Genomic DNA, 23,523 nt, shown 5'->3' on the forward strand with positions numbered 1-23,523 from the left:
TTTTGAGTATATGAATATACATTTAAACTAGTGGACAGAAAATATGTATACTCTTGTGACAAGATGCTACAGATTGTAACATTTGGAAGGATAATCTAAGAGGATTTCAGAGCACATGCTGGCCAGACTAATGTGCTAAATCTGAAATCCAATTTAAAACAAGTAAATTTCTCCTTTCTTAGACTATCAATTTATTTGTTAGGTAATAACAATAATAAGTTTTCATTGACTACATAATTCTGAAATTGCCAGATACAGCCATTCTACTGAATTGCTTTTTTCCTTTCTAAAACTTATATTTGCTTAGAAGCAGTAGAACAGAAAAAAATAGACTGCTATTTCTCTTCTTGCCTGATGTTTCTTCATAGGAAACAAATTTATTTGCAGTGTTCCTTTGCTTCTAGTAAGTTAACAGAAGCACAGGAAGTTCTTGCTTATTTACCACTGAGAATTACACATAATTTTTATGTTATAATTTTTTTAATGTAATGCTCTCTTTATCAATAGTCCTGGTAATATCAGTCCAATGAGACATATTAAAGGAACTGACAACATGTTCTGCTATAATTGCTACAGCAACAATATCATAATGGCGTAGAGTTGGGGAAAAGCATCAAGTAAGAATGCGAATAGCATAAAACCAAGAAGAATATAATTTAGGAAAATACAATAATTCAGAACAATTTTAAGTGAAAGAAATGGAAATTAAGGTTAACAGTTGACAATTAAGGTTAACCAAACTGGTCCTATTGGCTTGTCAAATAAAACAGCTGACCTGAATGTAAAGAAACTTTTTAATTCATAACTCATTTCCATTTATACCTTAAATCATCCTTTCCAAATTATAGCACATTGTAAATTTAAACTCACTGGCAAAGGATTTAACCTTCACAAACTTGCTTTAGATTATGGTAATTCCATTTTACAATTTCTTCCCAAGTGAATTTTAGAAACAACGTTATGTCAATTAAACTGTAAATTGAAGGAATTACTACTTCTTACCATATTGCAAAGCTTCCTAGAGAGACAAGATAGAGATGAACATCTTGTGATTTCTTCTTTAATCTGACATAAGATAAATTAATTAAGAAACTATAAATAAATAGTAAATTGGAGAGTATTTGAAGACATGGGAGGAGATTAGGCCGAAAAAGAGCAGGTTCTAAAATAAAATAACATTCTATAACAACATGCTTATATGCACATATGTGTATATGCAGTTTCTCAGGAAGTTCCAAATAAGACCTACTTTTTCATAGTACTTGATCTCGTAGTCCAGTATGGCTCCATTGGAAAAAGCAGGTGCTTGCCATGATAGGGCAATGCTATTTTGGGATGCCCAGTCCTTCCTTACCATGCCTATCAGGGAAGGTGCTGAAAGGAAAGAAAATAACTAAGAATTAATTGGCAGGAATCATTCTCCATAATCCTTTCTTTAAATTTTTTCTTCCAAGGAAAACATAATTCTTACTGAAAAGGACATCAATTATTTATGTCAGATTAATATGATAGACTTAGGATCTCCTTTATTCCATACAAAGAAAATATTAAAATACATATAGAAACACTAAATTAAGGAACATATAAAAAAACTCAAAAAGCTCAAGAATAAGGACCAAAACTCATTATCTCTGGTTTTGTTAGAGGACACCATTTTTCCTTAAAGCTACAACATTAAGCACAATACACTTGACTTCTATATTTAATCATATATAAATCTACTATTCTGAAAATCTACAATTACAACATCATTAATAGGCTTTCTTTCCTTCAAGACTTAGTACTTTACAAAGTCTCGGTACTTTATAGACGTTTATATCAGAAACTTCTTTACTACAGTAGATTACTGCTTATCAAATAAGGATTATTTCTTTTGCATGGTTCCTGTGACATTTAAAAAAGACTGAAATATTTAATTTCTGAAGTTTATTTTCAGGATCATGTCTATCTTCTCTTTCTGTATAACATTGTTTTAAAAATCCAATCCTAACCTAATCTTGTGTTAAAATTCCAAATTTCACCCAGAAGTATAAACTGTAAGTTCTTTTATCTAACAAAATACTTCTCATTTAAAAATGTTCTAATTATTTAAAAATGACTTTTTTTACATATAATTTAAAACTCTCTCTTAAAAAATACAAATTCAGTATACTGAGATATCATTTCTCATCTATCAGATTGGCAAAAAAATCTAAGAACTTGACACCAGACTCTGCTGGCTAGGCTATGGGGAAAAGCAGCTTAATACATTATTGGTGTGAATGCAAAATGGCACAATCCTGATGAAGGGACATTTAACAACTTAAAGAAAATCATATGTCGATTTACACTTTGGCTTTGGGAACCTATTCAAAAGATACACTGCACAAATACAAAGTGACATATTTACAAGACTACTCACTGAGATTTATTTGTAAAGGTTGGAAACTATTTAAATGCCCATGTTGAAAAAATTATGGTACATCCACCAGAGAATTATGAAGTTGTAAAAAGGAATTGTGATCATCTACAAACACTACAATGGAGTTATTTCAGGATATATTTTTAAGTGAAAAAGGTGAGGTGAAGAAAAATGTATAAAAAAACAATGTATAGATAAACCTAAGGAAAAAACTAACAATGATTACTCTTAGAGGGCAGGAGGAAATAGAATGGACACTCAGGGTTAGAAGCAAAACATCTCCAAATATATCTTCCCTTGAAGATTTACTTTGGACCCCTGCAAATATTTTAAATTACTAAAAAATTTAACATTTAAATTTAAAGTGATCACAAAAAATTAAAAGAAAGAAACTTGTATTAAATTAAAAGCATAGCCTCCAAGGAGTTCCTGTTGTGGCTCAGTGGAAATGAATCCGACTAGGAACCATGAGGTTGTGGGTTCGATTCCTGGCCTTGCTCAGTGGGTTAAAGATTCAGTGTTGCCGTGACCTGTGGTGTAGGTCGCAGATGCAGCCCAGATCTGACATTGCTGTGGCTCTGGCATAGGCCAGCAGCAATAGCTCCAATTAGACCCCTAGCCTGGGAATCTCCATATGCCATGGGTGCAGCCCTCAAAAGACAAAAAACAACAAAAAATAAATAAAATAAATAAATAAAAGCATAGCCTCCAAGAGGAATTACTAAAAATGACATTAAAATACATATATTCCAAGGGGACATGTTTTAAGTATTAAAAAACAGCAAAAATTATCACACAGTTTTTATTAATGATATTGTAGGTGGTATACTGGTATCATAATTCTGAATATGTTTATACATATTGAGGGAAATCAAATGAGTAATTTATGTTGGTGTTACTGAGAACTTGGATTTGTTTTCTATGGGAAAAAGTAGATACAGATGTCAGACCAATGAAGGTACTAGTAAACTGCAATTAGAAACATCATTATAGGAGTTCCCATGGTGGCTCAGCGGTTAGCAAACCCTACTAGCATCCATGAGGATGCGGGTTCAATACCCGGCCTTGCTCAGTGGGTTAAGGATCTGGCATTGCCATGAGCTCTGGTGTAGGTTGCAGAGGTGACTCGGATCCTGCATTGCTGTGGCTCTGGTGTAGGCCGGTGGCTATAGTTCTGATTGGACCCCTAGCCTGGGAACCTCCACATGTCGCAGGTATGGCCCTACAAGACAAAAAGGAAATAAAGAAAGAAAGATCATTATAAACTCATGATATCTCTCTAGTTCTTTTTCAGCGATCCATTCAAATGTACCAACTGCAGTTGCGAATAAGATTTGAAAAAATTGATTCTCTATGATCAAGATGAAAAAACTTTGAATTGCTAAGGAAGACTCAAGTATTAAATATGGTAATTTCCTTCTCAATATCACCTTTTCTATCTTAACAATAAAGTATTTTCTTGAATTTGTGAAAATGACAATTTGGTTTTTCTAAGGAATTAAGTACTTTAGAAACTATATTTAAAACTTTCCAGCTGTTCAATGAAAGCACTATTGTTGGACTAAAATATAATCTTAAAGGGAGTGATAATTATAGAAATTGCTAAGAAATAGCAGAGTTTGTGCCATAAGCTTAAACAGAAATGGATAATATGATAAATAAGAAGGTGTTCTGATAATTCACTATTTAAATTGAGTCATATGCACTACTAATAAACTACCATTAATAAATTTATCCTTCTTGAAAGCTGCATTAGATATTATATTATAATATTGTATTAAATGGTGCTTTATGGAAAATTATAACTCTAAAGCAAATGAAACAAATTAGAAGTTGATTTAAGTATATCAATTCATTACAACTTTGAAAATGTTCTTTTTATGTATATAATCTTATGGTTAATTTTCAGTTTAATGTACAAAATGACAAAGCAACATTACTAGTGTATTTTATTTTGCCTCATAATTATTTAGCACTCAAAGCCAAATGATATAACCCATGCAAAACGTATAAGATATTCAATTGTGCCAGCAGCATATTATAATGAATAGTGATTCATGTATAGGCATTATCTTTTCTATTTCCAGTTCTCCAATGGTTAATTAATTTTACAGACACATCACCTAAATTTTATGAATCCTCTTTTATACTTTCATAAAATAGAAATAAAGAAAATCTATTCCCTAACTACCTAGATTCTTCACTTATACAGACTTCAGAGTTTAAGAATAACGTAAATCCTAAAGTCTCCTCACTTTCACACATTTCTTTTATATGTAAATATCCATATTTTACAAAGATGTTAAATATACATAATTCTATATAATTCTATTTTAAACCTTGTATTTTAAACACTATTCTATATTTTAATATAGTTTCCATAATTTTTACTTATGGTTAAAATATTCAATTATATTGATTGATACTTTATCAAGTCACTCCTCTAATGTTGGATTGTTGAAGTTTCCAATGATGTCCTATTAGAGTTCCGACTTTTTTTTTTTTTTTTTTTTTGTCTTTTTGCCTTTTCTAGGGCCACTCCCGCAGCATATGGAGGTTCCCAGGCTAGGGGTCGAATTGGAGCTGTAGCCGCCAGCCTACACCAGAGCCACAGCAATGCAGGATCCGAGCCGCGTCTGCAACCTACACCACAGCTCACGGTAATGCCAAATCCTTAACCCACTGAGCAAGGCCAGGGATCGAATCTGCAACCTTATGGTTCCTAGTCAGATTCGTTAACCACTGAGCCACAATGGGAACTCCTAGAGTTCTGACATTTTTATCCACAAATTTTTTGTGGATAAATTTTGATTTTGTTAAATCATTTTATAGAGAAAATTGCTTTATACAGTGTGGATTTTGTGTCATACTATTATTACCATATTGCTTTTGAAAAGAGTTGTATCAATATACAGTAAACACACATTTTGAACACTTAATGAGTTTTAAAGTAGGGATGTGGGAAACAATTTATAGGTAATATAACCCAGATGCTGCATTTTATGTTTTCAGAGAAGAACAGTACTATACAGAATTTCATTTTAAAATAAGGCTTTAATACATGAACCTAAAGTATTTATTTGGAATATATTTAATAACTTTGTCTTAATAATTCAAGTTTATGTTAACATTTCAGTTTGGCATATTGTGACAACACTGTAGTACCAGTGAATATAAAGCAGAAAATGCATTTATTACTCCACATGAGAAAAACTGATTTTTTGGACACAAAAGGGCAACTATTGATTTTTACTTCTGATTCTAAAAAGTCAGTTAAGGAAAGAAATAGGGAAAAAATATCTTCTGGAGTTTGTCAGATCAGAGGCTAACTGAAAGACCTGAAGACTGAAGCAATACTTCCTGAGTAAGAATTATGTATTCAGTACAGCCTTCAGTAGAATTGTATTTCTGATACACATCCTTTCTTAAGCCTTCAAAAATCTTAGCTTTGACCTTCAACATAAATGATTGGTGAATAGATTACCACATTCTTGAAAATGGTTTTAATACAAATATCTGATTACTACATTTTCGGAATCTCAAACAGTTTACCAAAAACTATGTAACAAAAATTGAAAATAAAAGTATGAAGCAGAATTAGTTAACAAAAGAGATATTATTCACATTTATAAAAGATTTGTTTTCTTATGCTTATGTGGAGATACATGAAGAAACTGAATTATTCTAGTCAATTGTTTTGCTCCTAATTAATACTTAATCATTTTAATTAAACATTTACTTTATACCATGTAGGTTATTTTACTTCATTCTCATGGATCTATGGGAAAGTGTCTCCATTTTAAAGATGAAGACACTGAGTCTCAGAAGAGTGAGCAATTATTTAATGAGAAGATGTGAAGGCCAATTTTGACATTAACTCAAAATTAGAATATTAACTTTTTTTGATGCACTTTCTCTTAAAAGTAATTCTATTTAGTATTCTAATATGTTCAAAATCAAAATCTGTGCTCAAAACTAGAAGCAAGTGACATGATGTCACAAATATCCTTATTGTCTTTGAGTCTTATTTCCTGAAATTTTAAAATATCAAACTAAACTGCTGTTCAAAATCACTCTGAAGATTAATACAAATATCTTATTTTGAGCATGCAATCAAGACTTAATACATAGGTGATGAGAGGATGAATTTTTCTTAAAGATCTATCAAATGTTGCTAGTTCTCAGTCATTTTGTGAACATACTGGATATATGAAGCTTTATTATATATTGGGATATGCCTGCATGCATGAATGTGGGTGTTTTTAGGCAAGAAAGAGGGAGATTGGAGGGTGAGAGAGAAAACAAATTCTTACATACATGTATTTGTGACAATGAAGACTTTAATAATGAATGTTAAATAATAGATTCTATTTTAAAATTTTTTACTATGATTGATTTACAATGTTCTGTCAATTTCTGTTGTACAGCAAAGTGACCCAGTCATACATATATATACATTCTTTTTCTCACACTATCCTCCATCATATTCCATGACAAGTGATCAGATATATAGTTCCCTGATCTATACAGCAGGATCTCACTGCCTGTCCACTCCAGATTCAAGGGTTTTCATCTACTAACCCCAGATTCCCAATCCATCCCACACCTTCCCCCTTCCTCCTGGCAAACACGAGTCTGTCCTACATGTCCATGATCTTTTCTGTTTTGTAGATAGATCATTTGTGCCATAATTTAGACTCCACATATAAGTGATATCATATGATGTCTTTCCCTTTTTGACTTATTTCACTCAGTATGAGAGTCTCTAATTCCATCATGTTGCTGCAAATGGCATTATTTTGTCCTTTTTTATGGCTGAGTAATATTCCATTGTATATATGTACCGCATATTTCTAATCCATTCATTTGTTGATGGGCATTTAGGTCGTTTCCATATCCTAGCTATTGTGAATAGTGCTGCAATGAACATGTGGGTGCATGTATGTTTTTCAATGAAATTTTTGTCCAGATATATGTCCAGAGTGGGATTGCTAGGTCATATATATGGTAGTTCTATATTTAGTTTTCTGAAGTATTTCCATACTGTTTTCCATAGTGGTTGTACCAATTTACATTCCCACCAACAGTGCAGGAGGGTTTCCTTTTCTCCACACCCTCTCCAGCAATTGCTGACTTGTTAATGATGGCCATTCTAACTGGTGTGAGGTGGTACCTTGCGGAGACCAGCTTAGCAGGATGGGGCTGAAGAACGGGTGGTATGGAACTTAAGGAAAAAAAAGTTAACATAAACTATGTCTAGATACTCATGTTGCAACAGAAGAAAGGGTGGGGGAAAAACTGTAATTGCAATGTATACATGTAAGGATAACCTGACCCCCTTGCTGTACAGTGGGAAAATAAAAAAAAAAAAAAAAAAAAGTTAACATAAAACAAGACACAGAGACATTTAGCTTAAGTAAAGGTGGGAACCGAGGGACTCAAGGTCTCAGGGACCAAGAGCACTGCCTCAAGAAACCACACTGCTTTTACTGTGCTTTTGAGGATTAAGTCAAGCGAAAAGGGGGTTGTAGGTGCAGGATGTAGGTTTTTATTTTCTTATTTTAAAAGTCACTTAGCTGATAAATGGTTAAACTTTTTACTCTAAACTATAGGCATTTAAGAATCATTAGCATTTGTGTCAGCTATCTATGCATAGCATTTCAAAGAATCCTCACTGTGCTTCTGCAAAAGGCATGCCTATTTGTGGAAACCCTGTGTGCCTAGGTTTGCACCTTGGTTCTCTTTTCTAATGCATATTCTGTTAACAACCACTCATAAACTACTTGGTCATGAGGTTCCTCTTTCTCTTATTCTTTAGAGGACATATCATGCTTGTGCAAATGGCGTGCCAATCTGCACAGGTCCTTGTGCCTAGACCATTGTATTATGTCCTCATTCAGCTGACCCCGCGTGAATAATCTATGCCCTTAGGTCTTTGTTCTTAAGCTTAAGTCATTTACCATCACCATGACTGTTTCTCAAGCAGGAAGACGGGACAAGGTAAGGAAGGACAAGATGGAGTTTTCAGCAAAGAGGCTAAGAAAATATTATAAAAACATGTCTTGCAACAGTACCTCATTGTAGGTTTGATTTTCATTTCTCTAATAATTAGTGATGTTGAGAATTTTTTCATGTGCCTGCTGGCCATCTGTATGTCTCCTTTGGTGAAATGTCTATTTAGGTCTTCTGCCCATTTTTCAATTGGGTTGTTCGTTTTGTTGTTGTTGAGTTGTATGAGTGGTTTGTCTATTTTGGAGATTAAACCTTTGTTGGTTGAGACATTTGCAAAAATTTTCTCCCATTCCGCATGTTGTATTTTTGGTTTTTTTTTTTAACAGTTTCCTTTGATGTGCAAAAGCTTTTGAGTTTAATTAAGTCCCATTGATTTATTTGTGTCTTTATTGTCTCTATTCTAGTGGGTGGATCAAAAAAGATGTTGCTGTGATTTATGTCAAAGAGTGCTCTGCCTATGTTTCCTATAGGATTTTTATACTGCCTGGCCTTAAATCTAAGGTCTTAATCCATTTTGAGTTTATGTTCATGTATGGTGTTATTTTCATTCTATTACATGCAGTTGTCCAGTTTCCCAGCACCATGTTGAAGAGACTGTCTTTCCTCCACTGTATGTTCTTGACTCCTTTGTCATAGATTAATTGACCATAGGTTTTGGGGTTTATTTCTGGCTTTCTATCCTGTTCCATTGATCTATATTTCTGTTTTTGTGCCAGCACCATACCATCTTGATGACTGGAGCTTTTTAGTAGAGTGTGAAGTCAGGAAATCTGATTCTTCCAGTTCCACTTTTTCTTTTCAATATTGCTTTGGCTATTGGAGGTCTTTTGTGTTTCCATACAAATTTTAAAATATTTTGTTCTGAAAGGATGAAAATGCAACCTGACCCTCCCAGAACCCAGGAAGTTAATAAGCTCTAAATGCCCTCGAATTCCAGACCCTGTTCCCTATAGGTAAAAGATCATACTTTTTGCTGTTTTAGGGCTTGCTTTCTGTTCTGTACAAAACTATGTGGAAGGGGAAAAACAGGCCCCTGAGTATGTGCCTCTAGGCATGAAACTTCTTGAAACTGCTTGAGATAACAGGGAAAAGGGTTCCTAACTGCTTGTTTGGCTTCTGTAAAGCTGCTTGCATAAGATAAAAAGAGGAGAAGTTAATCGCCTAATCGACCCCAGTAAGATCGGTTGCGCCAGAAAATGTTGAAAATCCTGATAAATATATCTTGGCGACAATATGTCTCCCCCGCCCAGGGACAGGCACAAACACGTAACTCCAGAACAACTTAAAATTAATTGGTCCACGAAGCGCGGGCTCTCGAAGTTTTGAATTGACTGGTTTGTGATATTTTAAAATTATTGGTTTGTAAAAGCGCGGGCTTTGTTGTGAACCCCATAAAAGCTGTCCCGACTCCACACTCGGGGGCCTCAGTCCTCTACCCCTGCGTGGCGTACGACTGTGGGCCCCAGCGCGCTCGGAATAAAAATCCTCTTGCTGTTTGCATCAAGACTGCTTCTCGTGAGTGATTTGGGGTGTCGCCTCTTCCAGGTCCGGACGAGGGGGATTTTCACTCGACTGGCCTTTCAGTTCTAGTTCTGCAAAAAATGTCATTGGTAATTTGATAGGGATTGTATTGAACCTATAGATTGCCTTCAGTGTAGTGTTGTCATTTTGACTATATTGATTCTTATAATCCAAAAGCATGGTATATTTTTCCATCTATTTGTGTCTTCTTTGATATCTTTCATCAGAGTATTAGAGTTTTTGGAGTACAGGTCTTTTCTCTCTTTAGGTAGGGTTTATTCCTAGTTATTTTATTCTTTTTGATGCAATAGTAAATTGGATTGTTTCCCTAATTTTGCTTTCTGATCTTTCACTGTCAGTACATAAAAATGAAATCTATTTCTGTGTATTAATTTTGTATCCCATGACTTTACCAAATTTATTGATGAGCTCTAATAGTTTTCTGGTAGTATCTTTAGGATTTTATAGGTATAGAATCATGTCATCTGCAAGCAGTGATAGTTTTAATTCTATTCTAATTTGGAATCCTTTTATTTCTTTTTCTTCTCTGATTGCCATGGCTAGGGCTTCAAATATTATGTTGAATAATATTGGTGAAAGATGACATCCTTGTCTTGTTCCTGATCTTAGTGGAAGTGCTTTCAGTTTTTCATCATCCTTGTCTTGTTCCTGATCTTAGTGGAAGTGCTTTCAGTTTTTCATCATCCTTGTCTTGTTCCTGATCTTAGTGGAAATGCTTTCAGTTTTTCATCATTCTTTTTTTTTTTTTTTTTTTTTTTTTTTTTGTCTTTTTGCCATTTCTTGGGCCGCTCCCGTGGCATATGGAGGTTCCCAGGCTAGGGGTCTAATTGGAGGTGTAGCTGCCAGCCTACACCAGAGCTACAGCAATGCAGGATCCGAGCTGCATCTGCAACCTACACCACAGCTCGCGGCAACACTGGATCCTTAACTTACTGAGCAAGGCCAGGGACCGAACCCGCAACCTCATGTTTCCCAGTTGGATTCGTTAACCACTGCTCTGTGACAGGAACTCCCTTCAACATTCTTGAGAATGATGTTATCTGTGGGTTTGTCATAAATGGCTTTTATTATATTGAGGTAGCTCTTCTCTGTGCTGTGAGTTTTTATCAGGAATGGGTGTTGATTTTTGCCAAAAGTTTTTCTGCATCTATTGAGATGGTTTTTATTTTTCAGTTCGTTCATGTGGTATATCATACTAATAGATGTGTGGATATTGAAGAATATTTGCATCCCTGGGATAAATCCTATGTGATCATGGTATATGATCTTTTTAATGTATATTTGTATGCAGTTTGCTAATATTTTGTTGAGGATTTTTTCATCTATGTTCATGAGTGATATTGGCCTGTAATTTTATTTTTTGTGATATCTTTGGTTTTGGTATCAGGGTAATGGTGGCTTCATAGAATGAGCTTAGGAGTGTTCCTTCCTCTGCAATTGTCTGGGGAAGTTTCAGAAGAAGTGGTGTTGACTGTTCTCTGAATGTTTAGTAGAACTCAGCTGTGAAGCCATCAGATCCTAGACTTTTGTATTTTGGAAGTTTTTAAATTACAGTTTCAATTTCAGTACTTGTGATTGGTCTATTCATATTTTCTATTTCTTCTTGGTTCAGTCTTAATAGGTTGTTCCTTTGTAAGAATCTGTCCATTTCTTCTAGTTGGCCATTTTATTGGCATACAGTTGCTCATAATAGTCTCTCATGACCTTTGTATTTCTGCAGTGTCAGTTGTAACTTCTCCTTTTTCATTTCTAATTTTATTGATTTGTACCCTCTCCCTTTTTTTCTTGATGAATCTGGCTAATGGTTTATCAGTTTTGTTGATCTTTTCAAAGAACCAATCTTTGGTTTCATTGATTTTCTCAAATTTTTTATTGTCTCTATGTAATTAATTTCTGCTCTAATCTTTATGATTTCTTTCCTCCTACTAATCTTGGGCTTTGTCTGGTTCTTCCTTCTCTAGATGTTTAAGGTGTAAGGTTAAGTTGTTTATTTGCATTTTTTAATTCTTTCCTGAGATAAGACTGTATTGCTATAAACTTCCCTCTCAGGACTGCTATTGTTGTGTCTGATAGGTTTTGGATTGTTGTATCTTCATTGACATTTGTCTGTATGTATCTTTTAATTTCCTCCTTGATTTCTTCAATGATCCATGGATTTTTAGTAGCATATTGTTTACCTTCCAAGAGTTTGTGTTTTTTTTTGTTTTTTTGTTTTGTTTTGTTTTGTTTTTGTCTTTTTGCCATTTCTTGGGCCGCTCCCATGGCATGTGGAGGTTCCCAGGCTAGGGGTCTAATCGGAGCTGTAGCCACTGACCTACACCAGAGCCACAGCAATGTGGGATCCAAGCCGCGTCTGTGACCTATACCACAGCTCATGGCAACACCAGATCCTTGACCCACTGAGCAAGGCCAAGGACTGAACCTGTAACCTCATGGTTCCTCATGGTTAATCACTGAGACACAATGGGAACTACAAGAGTTTGTGTTTTTTGCTAAATAATATTAGAACAGATCTTATAAGCCATTTAATACATTTTTTTCATCAACACAGCATCCTTGAGAGCTGAGTATTCACTTCTTACTTCAGTAGCTGCACTAAAGTGTATACTACTTCACAAAGCTATCCATTCCTTTTTGAAAATCTTTAATTGATAAAAAGTTCTCATTGGAGTCATTGTTTTCTTCCTATAACTTCCACCTGGGTCATAGTGCTGACTTTTATAAATAAAATAAACTCTTCCACTTTGCTTTTTCTTCTATTTTTAATTCTTTCTTTCTCTTGTTCCTATCCCTCTTCATTCCTTTCTCTCTCTATTTATTTCCTTTTTTAGTGCTTTCCAGATATAATTAGGATATTGTATGCCCATGTAAAAAAGAATATTAAGCATTTCCAAAACAAGATATAGATCAGAAATATTTTGAGACTGTTATCAGATTTCAAAAAATGTCGATTCACATGATAAATAAATATCATGTTTACAAAATTTCACAACTAAAATTAGCATATTGAGTATAGCGTGTTTTTCTTCTGATCATACACAAAGAAACACTATTACATGTTCTTGCTCTACAGTTATACCCATCAGTTCATAAGCAAAGAAAAGGGGGAAATCAAATAATCTCAAAAATATGTTCTGAGTTGTACTTTCTGGTCTATACTATTTATTATATTAGTGTTCTTAATTCATATTTTATCATGTTGTTGATTATAATTCCTTTAAATCATAGCTACATAGGAACACACACATTTTCTAGAAAAACGCACAAGGAAGAAAAGATGTGTGTGTCTGTGTGCATGTATATGCACACCTATGTATCTGTGGTTTAAAGGAATTATAATAAAGGTACTCCAACACCTTTATTCTAGCCGTGTAAAACTCATTTTAGATTTCTGACATCCAGAACTATAAGATAATAAGTGTGTGTTGTTTTTGAGACAGTAAGTTTGAGGTGATTTTTTACATTAGGAATAGGAAACTTAAAATAGTTAAACTGATTTAACTTTGAAAACCATAATTTGGATACATTTTTGATTCGGTAGAGAAACTAAGTTTTTAACATATATGTTTCTCAAACCAGTGATAAAAAGACATTTATCTAGTTACCTAACTCGTTTAATATTTTACTTTTAAAAAGTATTCAATTTGATAAAAATACAATAACTTTTAAAATTGCACCCAAAAAATCAAATACCTGGGAATAAACCTGACCAAGGAGGTGAAAGGCTTATATGCTGGGAACTATAAAACATTAATCAAGGAAATTAAAGAGGATTTAAAGAAATGGAAAGATATTCCATGCTCCTGGGTCATAAAAATTAATTTTGTAAAAATGTCCATACTACCCAAATTAATCTACAGATTCAAGCAATCCCTATCAAATTGCCAATGACATTTTTCACAGAACTACAACAAACAATCCAAAAATTTATATGGAACCACAAGAGATCCAGAATTGCCAAAGCAATTCTGAGGAACAAAAACCAAGCAGGAGGCATAACTCTCCCAGAATTCAGGCAATATTACAAAGCCACATAATCAAGACAGTGTGGTACTGGTAACAAAACAGACATACAGACCAATGGAACAGAATAGAGAACCCAGAAATAAACTCAGACACCTACAGTCAATTAATATTAGACAAAGGAGGCAAGAACATAAAATGGGAAAAAGACAGTCTTTTTAGTAAGAGATGCTGGGAAAACTGGACAGCTGCACGTAAATCAATGAAACTGGAACACACCCTCACAGCATGCAAAAAAATAAACTCGAAATGGCTTAAAGACTTACACATAAGACAAGACACCATCAAACTCCTAGAAGAGAACATAGGCAAAATCTTCTATGATATCAATTTTTTAAATGTTTTCTTAGATCAGTTTCCCAAAGCAACAGATATAAAAGCAAGAATAAACCAATGGGACCTAATCAAAGTGACAAGCTTTTGCACAGCAAAGGAGACCACACCTCCCCCCCCAAAAAAAGACAACCTATGGAATGAGAGAAAATAGTTTTAAACAATACATCTGGCAAGGGCCTAATCTCTAAAATATACAAACAACTTATACAACTCAACAGCAAAAAAGCCAAGAACGCAATTGAAAAATCAGCAAAAGACCTGAATATGCATTTTTCCAAGGAAGATATACAGATGGCCAACAAGTACATGAAAAAATGCTCAGTATCACTGATTATTAGAGAAATGCAAATCAAAACTGTCTTGAGATACCACCTAATACCAGTCAAAATGGTCATCATTAATAAGTTCACAAGTAACAAATTCTGGAGAGGGTGTGGAGAATAGGGGACCCTCCTACACTGTTGATGGGAATGTAAATTGGTATGACCACTCTGGAAAACAGTATGGAGGTACCTTAGAAAACTATATATAGAACTACTATACTACCTAGCAATCCCACTCCTGGGCATATATCTGGATAAAACTTTCCTTGGAAAAGACACATGCACCTGTATGTTCATTGCAGCACTATTCACAATAGCCAAGACATGGAAACAATCTAAATGTCCATCAACAGATGAATGGATTAAGGAGATGTGCTATACATATACAGTAGCCACTACTTGGCCATAAAAAAGAACAAAATAATGCCATTTGCAGCAACATGGAAGGAACTAGAGACTCTGATACTGAGTGAAATAAGAAAGAGAAAAACAAATGCCTTATGATATCACTTATATCTGGAATCTAATATAGGGCACAAATGAACCTTCCCACAGAAAAGAAAATCATGGACATGGAGAACAGACTTGTGGTTGCCAAGGGGGAGGGGGAGCTGGAGGGAGAGGGATGGACTGGGAATTTGGGGTTAACAGATGCAAACTATTGTATTTGGAATGGATAAGCAATGAGGTCCTGATGTATAGCACTGGGAACTATATCTAGTCACTTATGATAGACCATGATAATGTGAGAAAAAGGAATGTAAATATTTATGTGTGACTGGGTCACATTTCTATACAGTAGAAAATTGACAGAACACTGTAAACCAGCTAAATGGAAAAAAATAAAAGTCATTAAATAAAAAAAGATAATAAGTATTCAATTTGGTTCTTGAAAATGTATTTTTGATACTCTGGTCCTATAGATATTCCTTATTTATTCCACAATCATAGTTCTCTCTTCTCTGCTTTTCTTATTAGAAAAGAGAGAGATTTCCCTCTTTCTCATTATATCACTCTATATTGTAAGTGATGTAAGACATTTTTTTTTCTCCACTATCTCTTCAGAGTTAATGGTCTATTTTTTAAAAAGTCTTTATCTTTGAATTTTAAGAGTCGTCCCCAAGGAAAAATTAACATCATATAACAGAGCTTACTCATTCTTTCAACTTCTTCCTGCCATGAAAATAAAATGTTGGAAGGTAGCTTTACAAGATATTAGCTAAAAAACATGCGGAAATATTTGCAAAGAAAACTCTCACTACCCATGGAGGCCACAGTGAAAGATCACTATGAATAATGAGCCAAAATAACACAGAACTGTCAGCACTTAACTATACAAAGCAGAACCTGAAGCATTATCTTTAAACTTCCTTTTAGCAAAATCTGTGCCTTTTTAATTTGTATTTTATTAATCTTATGACTGGATGATTTAATATGCTTACTCTTGAGGTGGACTTTAGACTGCTCTTTTCAGTGATTAATACCATACACTTCTCCTGACTCTTACATTGTTTCAGAAATGTTTGAGAAATTGTTTATAGGATAGATACTATAAAATGCAGTTTCTCTAAAATATAAGATATCCTCAAATTAGATCAGTCTGAGATTCTGTTGACCTTATTATTATCTGTCAAGTTGCATTAAAAAGATATATGTTGTATCAGTATTTTCTAGGAATTTAACATATGCTATTCATCAAAATCTCAGAAAATTGTCCCAGCCATCAAGAAAAATCAATAATTTGTCCTTTATCATCTTAATTTCAATTTCCTTATTCATAATATATTATTATATTAAAATAAAAATATCAGCTTTTAGTAATTCTTCTTGACACTGTTATTTGAACTATATACAATTATATATGAAAATTATGTAAATAGATTTAAAATATAATATCCTAGTTATACTTGAATATGGTTTGTAACTTCTGGGCCTCAGTTAATTCATCAAAAATTCTGCATCATATTCCAAATAATCCATCATATTCCAAAATATGCCAACTTAAATACTATTATTATTATCATTATTATTGTTTTGTCTTTTTAGGGCCAACACTATGGAGGTTCCAAGGCTAGGGGTCCAATTGGAGCTATAGCCACTGGCCTATGCCAGAGCCACAGCAACACAGGATCCAAGCCATGTCTGCAACCTACACCATAGCTCATGGCAACATCGGATCCCTAACCCAGTGAGCAAGGCTGGGGATGGAATCCGTGTCCTCATGGATGCTAGTCGGGTTCATTAACTGCTGAGCCATAATGGGAACTTCCAACTTAAATAATATTGAAAAAGGGAAAAATTATATTAAGGTAACCAAGAATGTCATCTATAAGTAAATGACTAAAATATTTTAACTAAAATCATTTTAACATTATTTTAACTAAAATCATTAAAACCATTTTAACATTGTGGGAAGGGAGCAGCTAAGTGATAAAGCTTGCATAATATAAATTTTAAAATAATATAATGAATAAAGTTCAAATGCAAATTTTATTGCTGCATTAAAAAAATTCAGACTCTTAAATCCATACAATAGATTTCAATGAAGCTGTTTAAAAAATGATATAGATATACAGGCATGGGAAATTAAATGTAATATTTAAAGTGACAAAAACAATTTGCAAAATGACATGCAAGCCATGACTCAAAATATTTTTTAAATAGTAAATGCCCCCAAATTTTATAACTATGTAAATGTGTACTATCAAGACCATTTTGGAACATCTGGAATGGATCATGAAGGAGATGATGACCAGTTCCTCTCCAAATCTTAATTCAGCAATATCAAAAAAGGTCACTCTGGTATACCCACCACAAGGATGACCTTCCTCCTGAGAATGATAAGAACAAAGAAAAGCAAGGGAACCCTCCTGCACTGTTGGTGGGAATGTAAACTGGTACAGCCACTATGGAGAACAGTTTGGAGATACCTTAGAAATCTATACATAGAACTTCCATATGACCCCACAATCCCATTCTTGGGCATCTATCCGGACAAAACTCTACTTAAAAGAGACACATGCACCCGCATGTTCATTGCAGCACTATTCACAATAGCCAAGACATGAAAACAACCCAAATGTCCATCGACAGATGATTGGATTCGGAAGAGGTGGTATATATACACCATGGAATACTACTCAGCCATAAAAAAGAATGACATCATGCCATTTGCAGCAACATGGATGGAACTAGAGAATCTCATACTGAGTGAAATGAGCCAGAAAGACAAAGACAAATACCATATGATATCACTTATAACTGGAATCTAATATCCAGCACGAATGAACATCTCCTCAGAAAAAAAAATCATGGACTTGGAGAAGAGACTTGTGGTTGCCTGATGGGAGGGGGAGGGAGTGGGAGGGATCGGGAGCTTGGGCTTATCAGACACAATTTAGAATAGATTTACAAGGAGATCCTGCTGAATAGCATTGAGAACTATGTCTAGATACTCATGTTGCAACAGAAGAAAAGGTGGGGGAAAAAATGTAATTGTAATGTATACATGTAAGGATAACCTGACCCCCTTGCTGTACAGTGGGAAAATAAAAAAAAAAAAAAAAAAAGAACAAAGAAAAGCAAGGGAGTGATATCCCTGTTTGGAGAATTTCAGAAATTTTCCCAAGGAACACTTTTTGAATTTACTCTCGCTGCAAACTATTTAAACATCAAAGGTTTGCTTGATGTTACATGCAAAATTGTTGCCAACAGATCAATGGGAAAACTCAGGGGGAGTTTTTAAAGAACTTCAATATCAAAAATGACTTTACCGAAGAAGAGGAAAAGAGGGGCAAAGAGAACCAGTGGTGAGAAGAGAAGTGTTACTGATGCTAATAACACTGAAAGGACTATTCCAAATACTAGTTGCACAGCTCTGTTTATAATTGTTAGTCTAGACAAATAGCTATAGCTATAAAGCATGTAGCTCATGGAAGAGTCATCAGATTTTAGTCTTGTCCTGTATTTTTGTCACCCTTAAATTTATATGATGATACAAAATTGCAGAGAAAGCTAGCTTAAAGACCACTGGTTTCAAAAAGTATTTTAAATGAGGAAGTTTTTGAAAATTAGTCCATAAGCGTTATGGATTTTCTTATTGGAATTCTCAAGAAAAAAAAAAGATTCTTTTCTGTGCAACTGGACCCCTAAGGTGCATAAACAGACTAGAAAATTTCAGTCACATTTTAGGGCTTTGAAACAACCCATGGATAACCTTGGGAACTTTAGAAGAGAGAATCACATATAAGGGCTTCCATTCATATTATAAGATAAATTAGCAGCAATTGCATTTTCCCCCCTTAAGATAGAGCCTGGACTAGCTTAAGACTTCTTTGATCACTTCAGATGGAATTGATTTTGATGTCTAAACTCCTAAAACATTTATTACCTGTTCCACATAGCATGTAACAATTGACTCTTTCTAAGTTCTTGCTACTCCTCTTTACAGAATAAATACTAATATATTGCACTTCATTTTTCAACTTCCCATGCTCTTTCACATACACCAAAGCACATAAAATACACTTTTAACTTTGTAAGTATAACTATCCCTGTTTTTAAAGATGAAGAAATAGGATCAGACCAGAAACAATGTACTCAGTCACATAAGAAATAAGGAGCAGATTCCAGACTAAGTTGCGTTATTTATAGGCTGTACTCTGATTGTTAACATTTCCAGATCTGAACCTCTCACAGGACCTAGTATAGTGTCACACAAACATATTAGGTACCCTACATGTGAATATCTCTTTTATTCATAACTTGTTTAAATCTTGTTTCAAGGTTTATCAGACAATTGTCCTGCCCTCCAAGGTTTTGTCCTATAAATCCTTTGTGACATCATATGCACACTATCCAATTAATTCATATACTTCAGGTATATAACTATCCTTTTATGAGAGTAAAATTAATGTAAGAAAATAATAACATATAAAGTAATAGTAATACTAGAAAATAAGGAAACATCCTTGCAAAGTGATAAGAGTTTTAACATATGGTGATAATGAAAATGGACATTATGCTATAATTTGATTGCATAATACTATATCCATCCTGGGTCAGTTTCTTGAATTTTCAATATTTCCCATTATTTAACTGTCTCATGTGAAAAAGTATTTTGATTGAGAAATAAAAGCAAAACCAAAAATATTCTGAGTTATTTGATGATTGCTTTTGAGTTCTCCCAATATCAACTGCTTTTCACTAATTCTAAATCCATTTTCCTCATCTGCATACCTGTTCCATGCCATAAGCTGAGCTCTCACTCTCCTTAGCCAAAGGCTAAATACTTCTTGATCAGGGAAAATTCTACTGGAGTCCATAGATTTTGCAGGTTATAAAGCTTAAAATCCTATATGCTTTCTATATAATCTAGCTATAGGAGTTCCTGTCGTAGCTCAGTAGTTAATGAATCCGACTAGGAACTATGAGGTTGCAGGTTCGATCCCTGGCCTTGTTCAGGGAGTTAAGGATCTGGCGTTGCCATGAGCTGTGGTGTGGGTGGCAGATGCAGCTTGGATCCCACGTTGCTGTGGCTCTGGCATAGGCCTACAGCTACAGCTCCGATTGGACCCCTAGCCTGGGAATCCATGTGCTGCAGGTGCAGCCCTAGAAAAGACAAAAAGACCAAAAAAATAAAAAATAAATAATAATAATCTAGCTATAAAGTGTTTAAAAAACTGTGGTTTTTTTTTTTTCTCCATTACTTTTCAGGAATGAAAGCTATATTCACAATTTTATATATGTATATATTGCAGGAAAGCAAAATTTCCCTCCTCAAAATGTGTTTCTTTGGCCTGAAGATTGATTTAGGCTGATTATTAATTTTCTAATTGAAGTTTAGGTGACATTAAATTAGTTTTAGATATATAGCAAAGTGATTTAATATTTTTATAGATTATATTATATTCCATTTAAAGTTACTACAAAATAATGACTGTATTTTCCTGTGCTGTACAACATAGCCTCATTGCTTACTTATTTTATAAATAGTAGTTTGTATCTCTTAATCCCATGCCTTTGGCTTGCCCCTCCCCCAGTTGTCTCCCACAGGTAACCACTAGTTTGTTCTCTATATCCATGATCTCTTTCTTTTTTGTAATGTACATTCATTTGTGTTATGTTTTAGATTCCACATATAGGTGATAATAAATAGTATATGTCTTTTTCTGTCTGACTCATCTCACTAGAGAGTCCAGAAATAAACCTACGTGCCTGTGACAATCTATGACAAAGGAGACAAGAATATACAATGGATAAAACACAGTCTTTTCAATAAGTGGTGCTGGGAAAACTGAACAACCGCATGTAAAAGAGTAAAATCAGAATATTTCCTCAAACTATATAAACAATAAACTCAAAATGGATTAAAGACTTAAATGTAATACCTGAAACCTTAAAAATCCTATAAGATAACATAGGCAGAACACTCTTTCTCATTAATCATAGCAATATTTTTTGATATGTCTCCTAAAGCAAAAGAAATACAAGCAAATATAAAAAATGAACCTGAATTTAGCTTAAAGTCTTTCGCAAAGCAAAGGAAACAGCTGACAAAATGAAAAGAAAACCTACTAAATGGGAGAAAATATTTGCATACAAACAGTTCATACAATTCAATATTAAAAAAAAAACACCTGATTAAATAATTGGTAGAAGGCCTGAATGGACCATTTTCCAAAGGCAATATACAGATAAATAACAGGCACATGAAAAGATGCTCAGTATTGCTAATTATTACATAGATGCTAACCAAAACTACAATTAGATATCACCTCACACTTATCAGAATGGCTAACATCAAAAAGTCTATAAATACAGAATGTCAGTGAGGATGTGAAGAAAAGAGAACCCTCATAGTCTGTTAGTGGGAATGTAAATTGGTGCAGATACTATAGAAAATAGTATGGACGTTACTCTGAAACTGAAAACAGAATTACCATGGGTATATATCTGAAAACAATGAAAATACTAATTCAAAAAGACACATGCTCCCCAATGTTCATGGCAGCATTATTTACAATAATGGAAGGAAGATATGAAAGATACCCAAGTGTCCATCGATAGATGAGTGGTTAAAGAAGATGTAGTATATACATACTATAAGGATTATTTAGTTTTAAAAAGAATGAAATTCTGTCATTTTCAGCAACATTGATGGACTTAGAGGGTATACCCTGATGAGAAGCAGAAGACTCAGGAAGTCTTTCCTTTTACCTCCTCCTTAGTTGCCCAAAACATTTGGTAAAGGACCTCAATAGGGATATCTATCACCAGAGACAGGTGCAAGGAATAAGAGCTAGATCTGCTGGGAGAAACTTGTCAGACCTGTCAGAATCCACTCTCTGTTCCATTGTCTCTGTATGGCCCAGGGAACACTTGCCTTTCCATCTCTATGTAAATTGCCTTCCTCCCTTTGAAGTCTCAAATCAGGACCCCAGCATCCTCTTTTGTATTTTAGCTCAAGATTGTACTTAAGGTGAAGATTTTCACCATTTTGGTGAGTTACTCAGTTTTCCTGGGTATTTCTCAGGTATACATGTTATTACATTTTCATTTGATTTTCTCTTATTAATCTGTCTCATGTCAATTTAATTCTTGGACCAGCCAGAATAACCTAGAAGCAAAAGGAAAATTTCTTCTTTCTCTGTGTTTGTGTGTTTGATGTGTGTGTGTGAAATGCAAGCACATTTATAGAAAATACAGAAAGCACTCAGGCTGCTGGCCACTCGAGGGAATGTTGAATGATCCTGCCACACCGATTCAAGAGGATCCAAGTGTATTCCTGCCAATTCACCAGAAATGGGACTGTAAAACCACTTTTGTTCTCTTATTAAAGAAATAATGCAATACAACAGCAGATTTATTGGCATGGTTTCTGGTTCAAGCCAAGAGGAATAAATCTTGATTCTTCCTTGATAGGGGTAGTCTTTGTGTAAGACAAGTAGCCAGGTGCTCCCACAGCTGCCTTGAAACATTCATGGCTTCCTGAGGACATGGGTGATTTTGCTCTCATCATTGATCAAATAGCAGAGTAAATCACTGACGTAAAATAACACCTGGCTCAGCCCTGTGTTTTTCTCTTGTTTTTTCTAGTTAGTAATTGTTGTTTACAGATCATGTCTGCATGCAGAAAAAGAGCCTGTGTTTTCTCCTACTGGCCGCTAGCTCATAATTTCTACTTCATGTTCTCACAGTGGCTTCAAAGATATTTAGTGCATATGTTACACTTTTTTCCCCTGATTTTTGTGACTACTTTGTTATCAAGCTAAATGGCATTGCTCCATATTTACTGCAGAAGCTAACAGAATTGTAAAGATTTTTTAAATGAAAAATGATATAAATATTATTCATTATAAAAAATACAAATCTCTCTGGATAATGCCTAGGCAATAAAACTTTTAGTGTTTTGAATGTTACCTTGAATATATATACTACTGTCCTTAATAATTTTAGAATTATGTCATTTATTGTATTCTTATCATGATATTCTAACTTTGACTTAGATCTTAATTAATGGGCAGGGTTTGTTTTTGTTTGTTTTTTAACTACATACATAGTAATTTGTATATGGTTGTCTTTAATTTGTATTTGTGGCCTTTAGTTGCACAATTTTGCCTTGTTCTTAAGGGAGCCAATGGGAACTGCTGTATGGTATGGGGAACTCTATCCAATATTCTATGGTAATCTGAACAGGAAAAGAATCTGAGAAAGAATGGATGTATGTAACTCCAGCACTGAATCACTTTGTTGTACAGCAGAAATTATCACAACATTATAGTCAACATTTCCTCAAAAAAATTTTAAAAATAGATGGAGAAAAGTGGCCTACCATGCTAAAAATTGGCCCATATTTTATACCCACTTAAAAATGAACTCTGGTTT

General features: G+C 34.2%; 1 protein-coding gene across 12 annotated transcripts in view; it reads right to left on the minus strand.

The window, feature by feature from the left end:
* Positions 1-23,523, minus strand: part of EPHA6 (EPH receptor A6) — an 876,888-nt gene that overhangs the window by 349,097 nt on the left and 504,268 nt on the right. For 11 of the 12 annotated variants that reach the window (XM_021070704.1, XM_021070710.1, XM_021070703.1 and 8 more), the window contains one exon: positions 1,250-1,374. In XM_021070704.1, coding sequence (XP_020926363.1) covers positions 1,250-1,374 — 125 coding nt within the window. Of the gene's footprint in view, positions 1-1,249; positions 1,375-23,523 lie in introns of those variants that run through there. The other variant, XR_002337953.1, reaches the window with a different exon arrangement.

Source organism: Sus scrofa, chromosome 13, assembly GCF_000003025.6.
Source record: "Sus scrofa isolate TJ Tabasco breed Duroc chromosome 13, Sscrofa11.1, whole genome shotgun sequence".
Lineage (NCBI taxonomy): Eukaryota > Metazoa > Chordata > Mammalia > Artiodactyla > Suidae > Sus > Sus scrofa.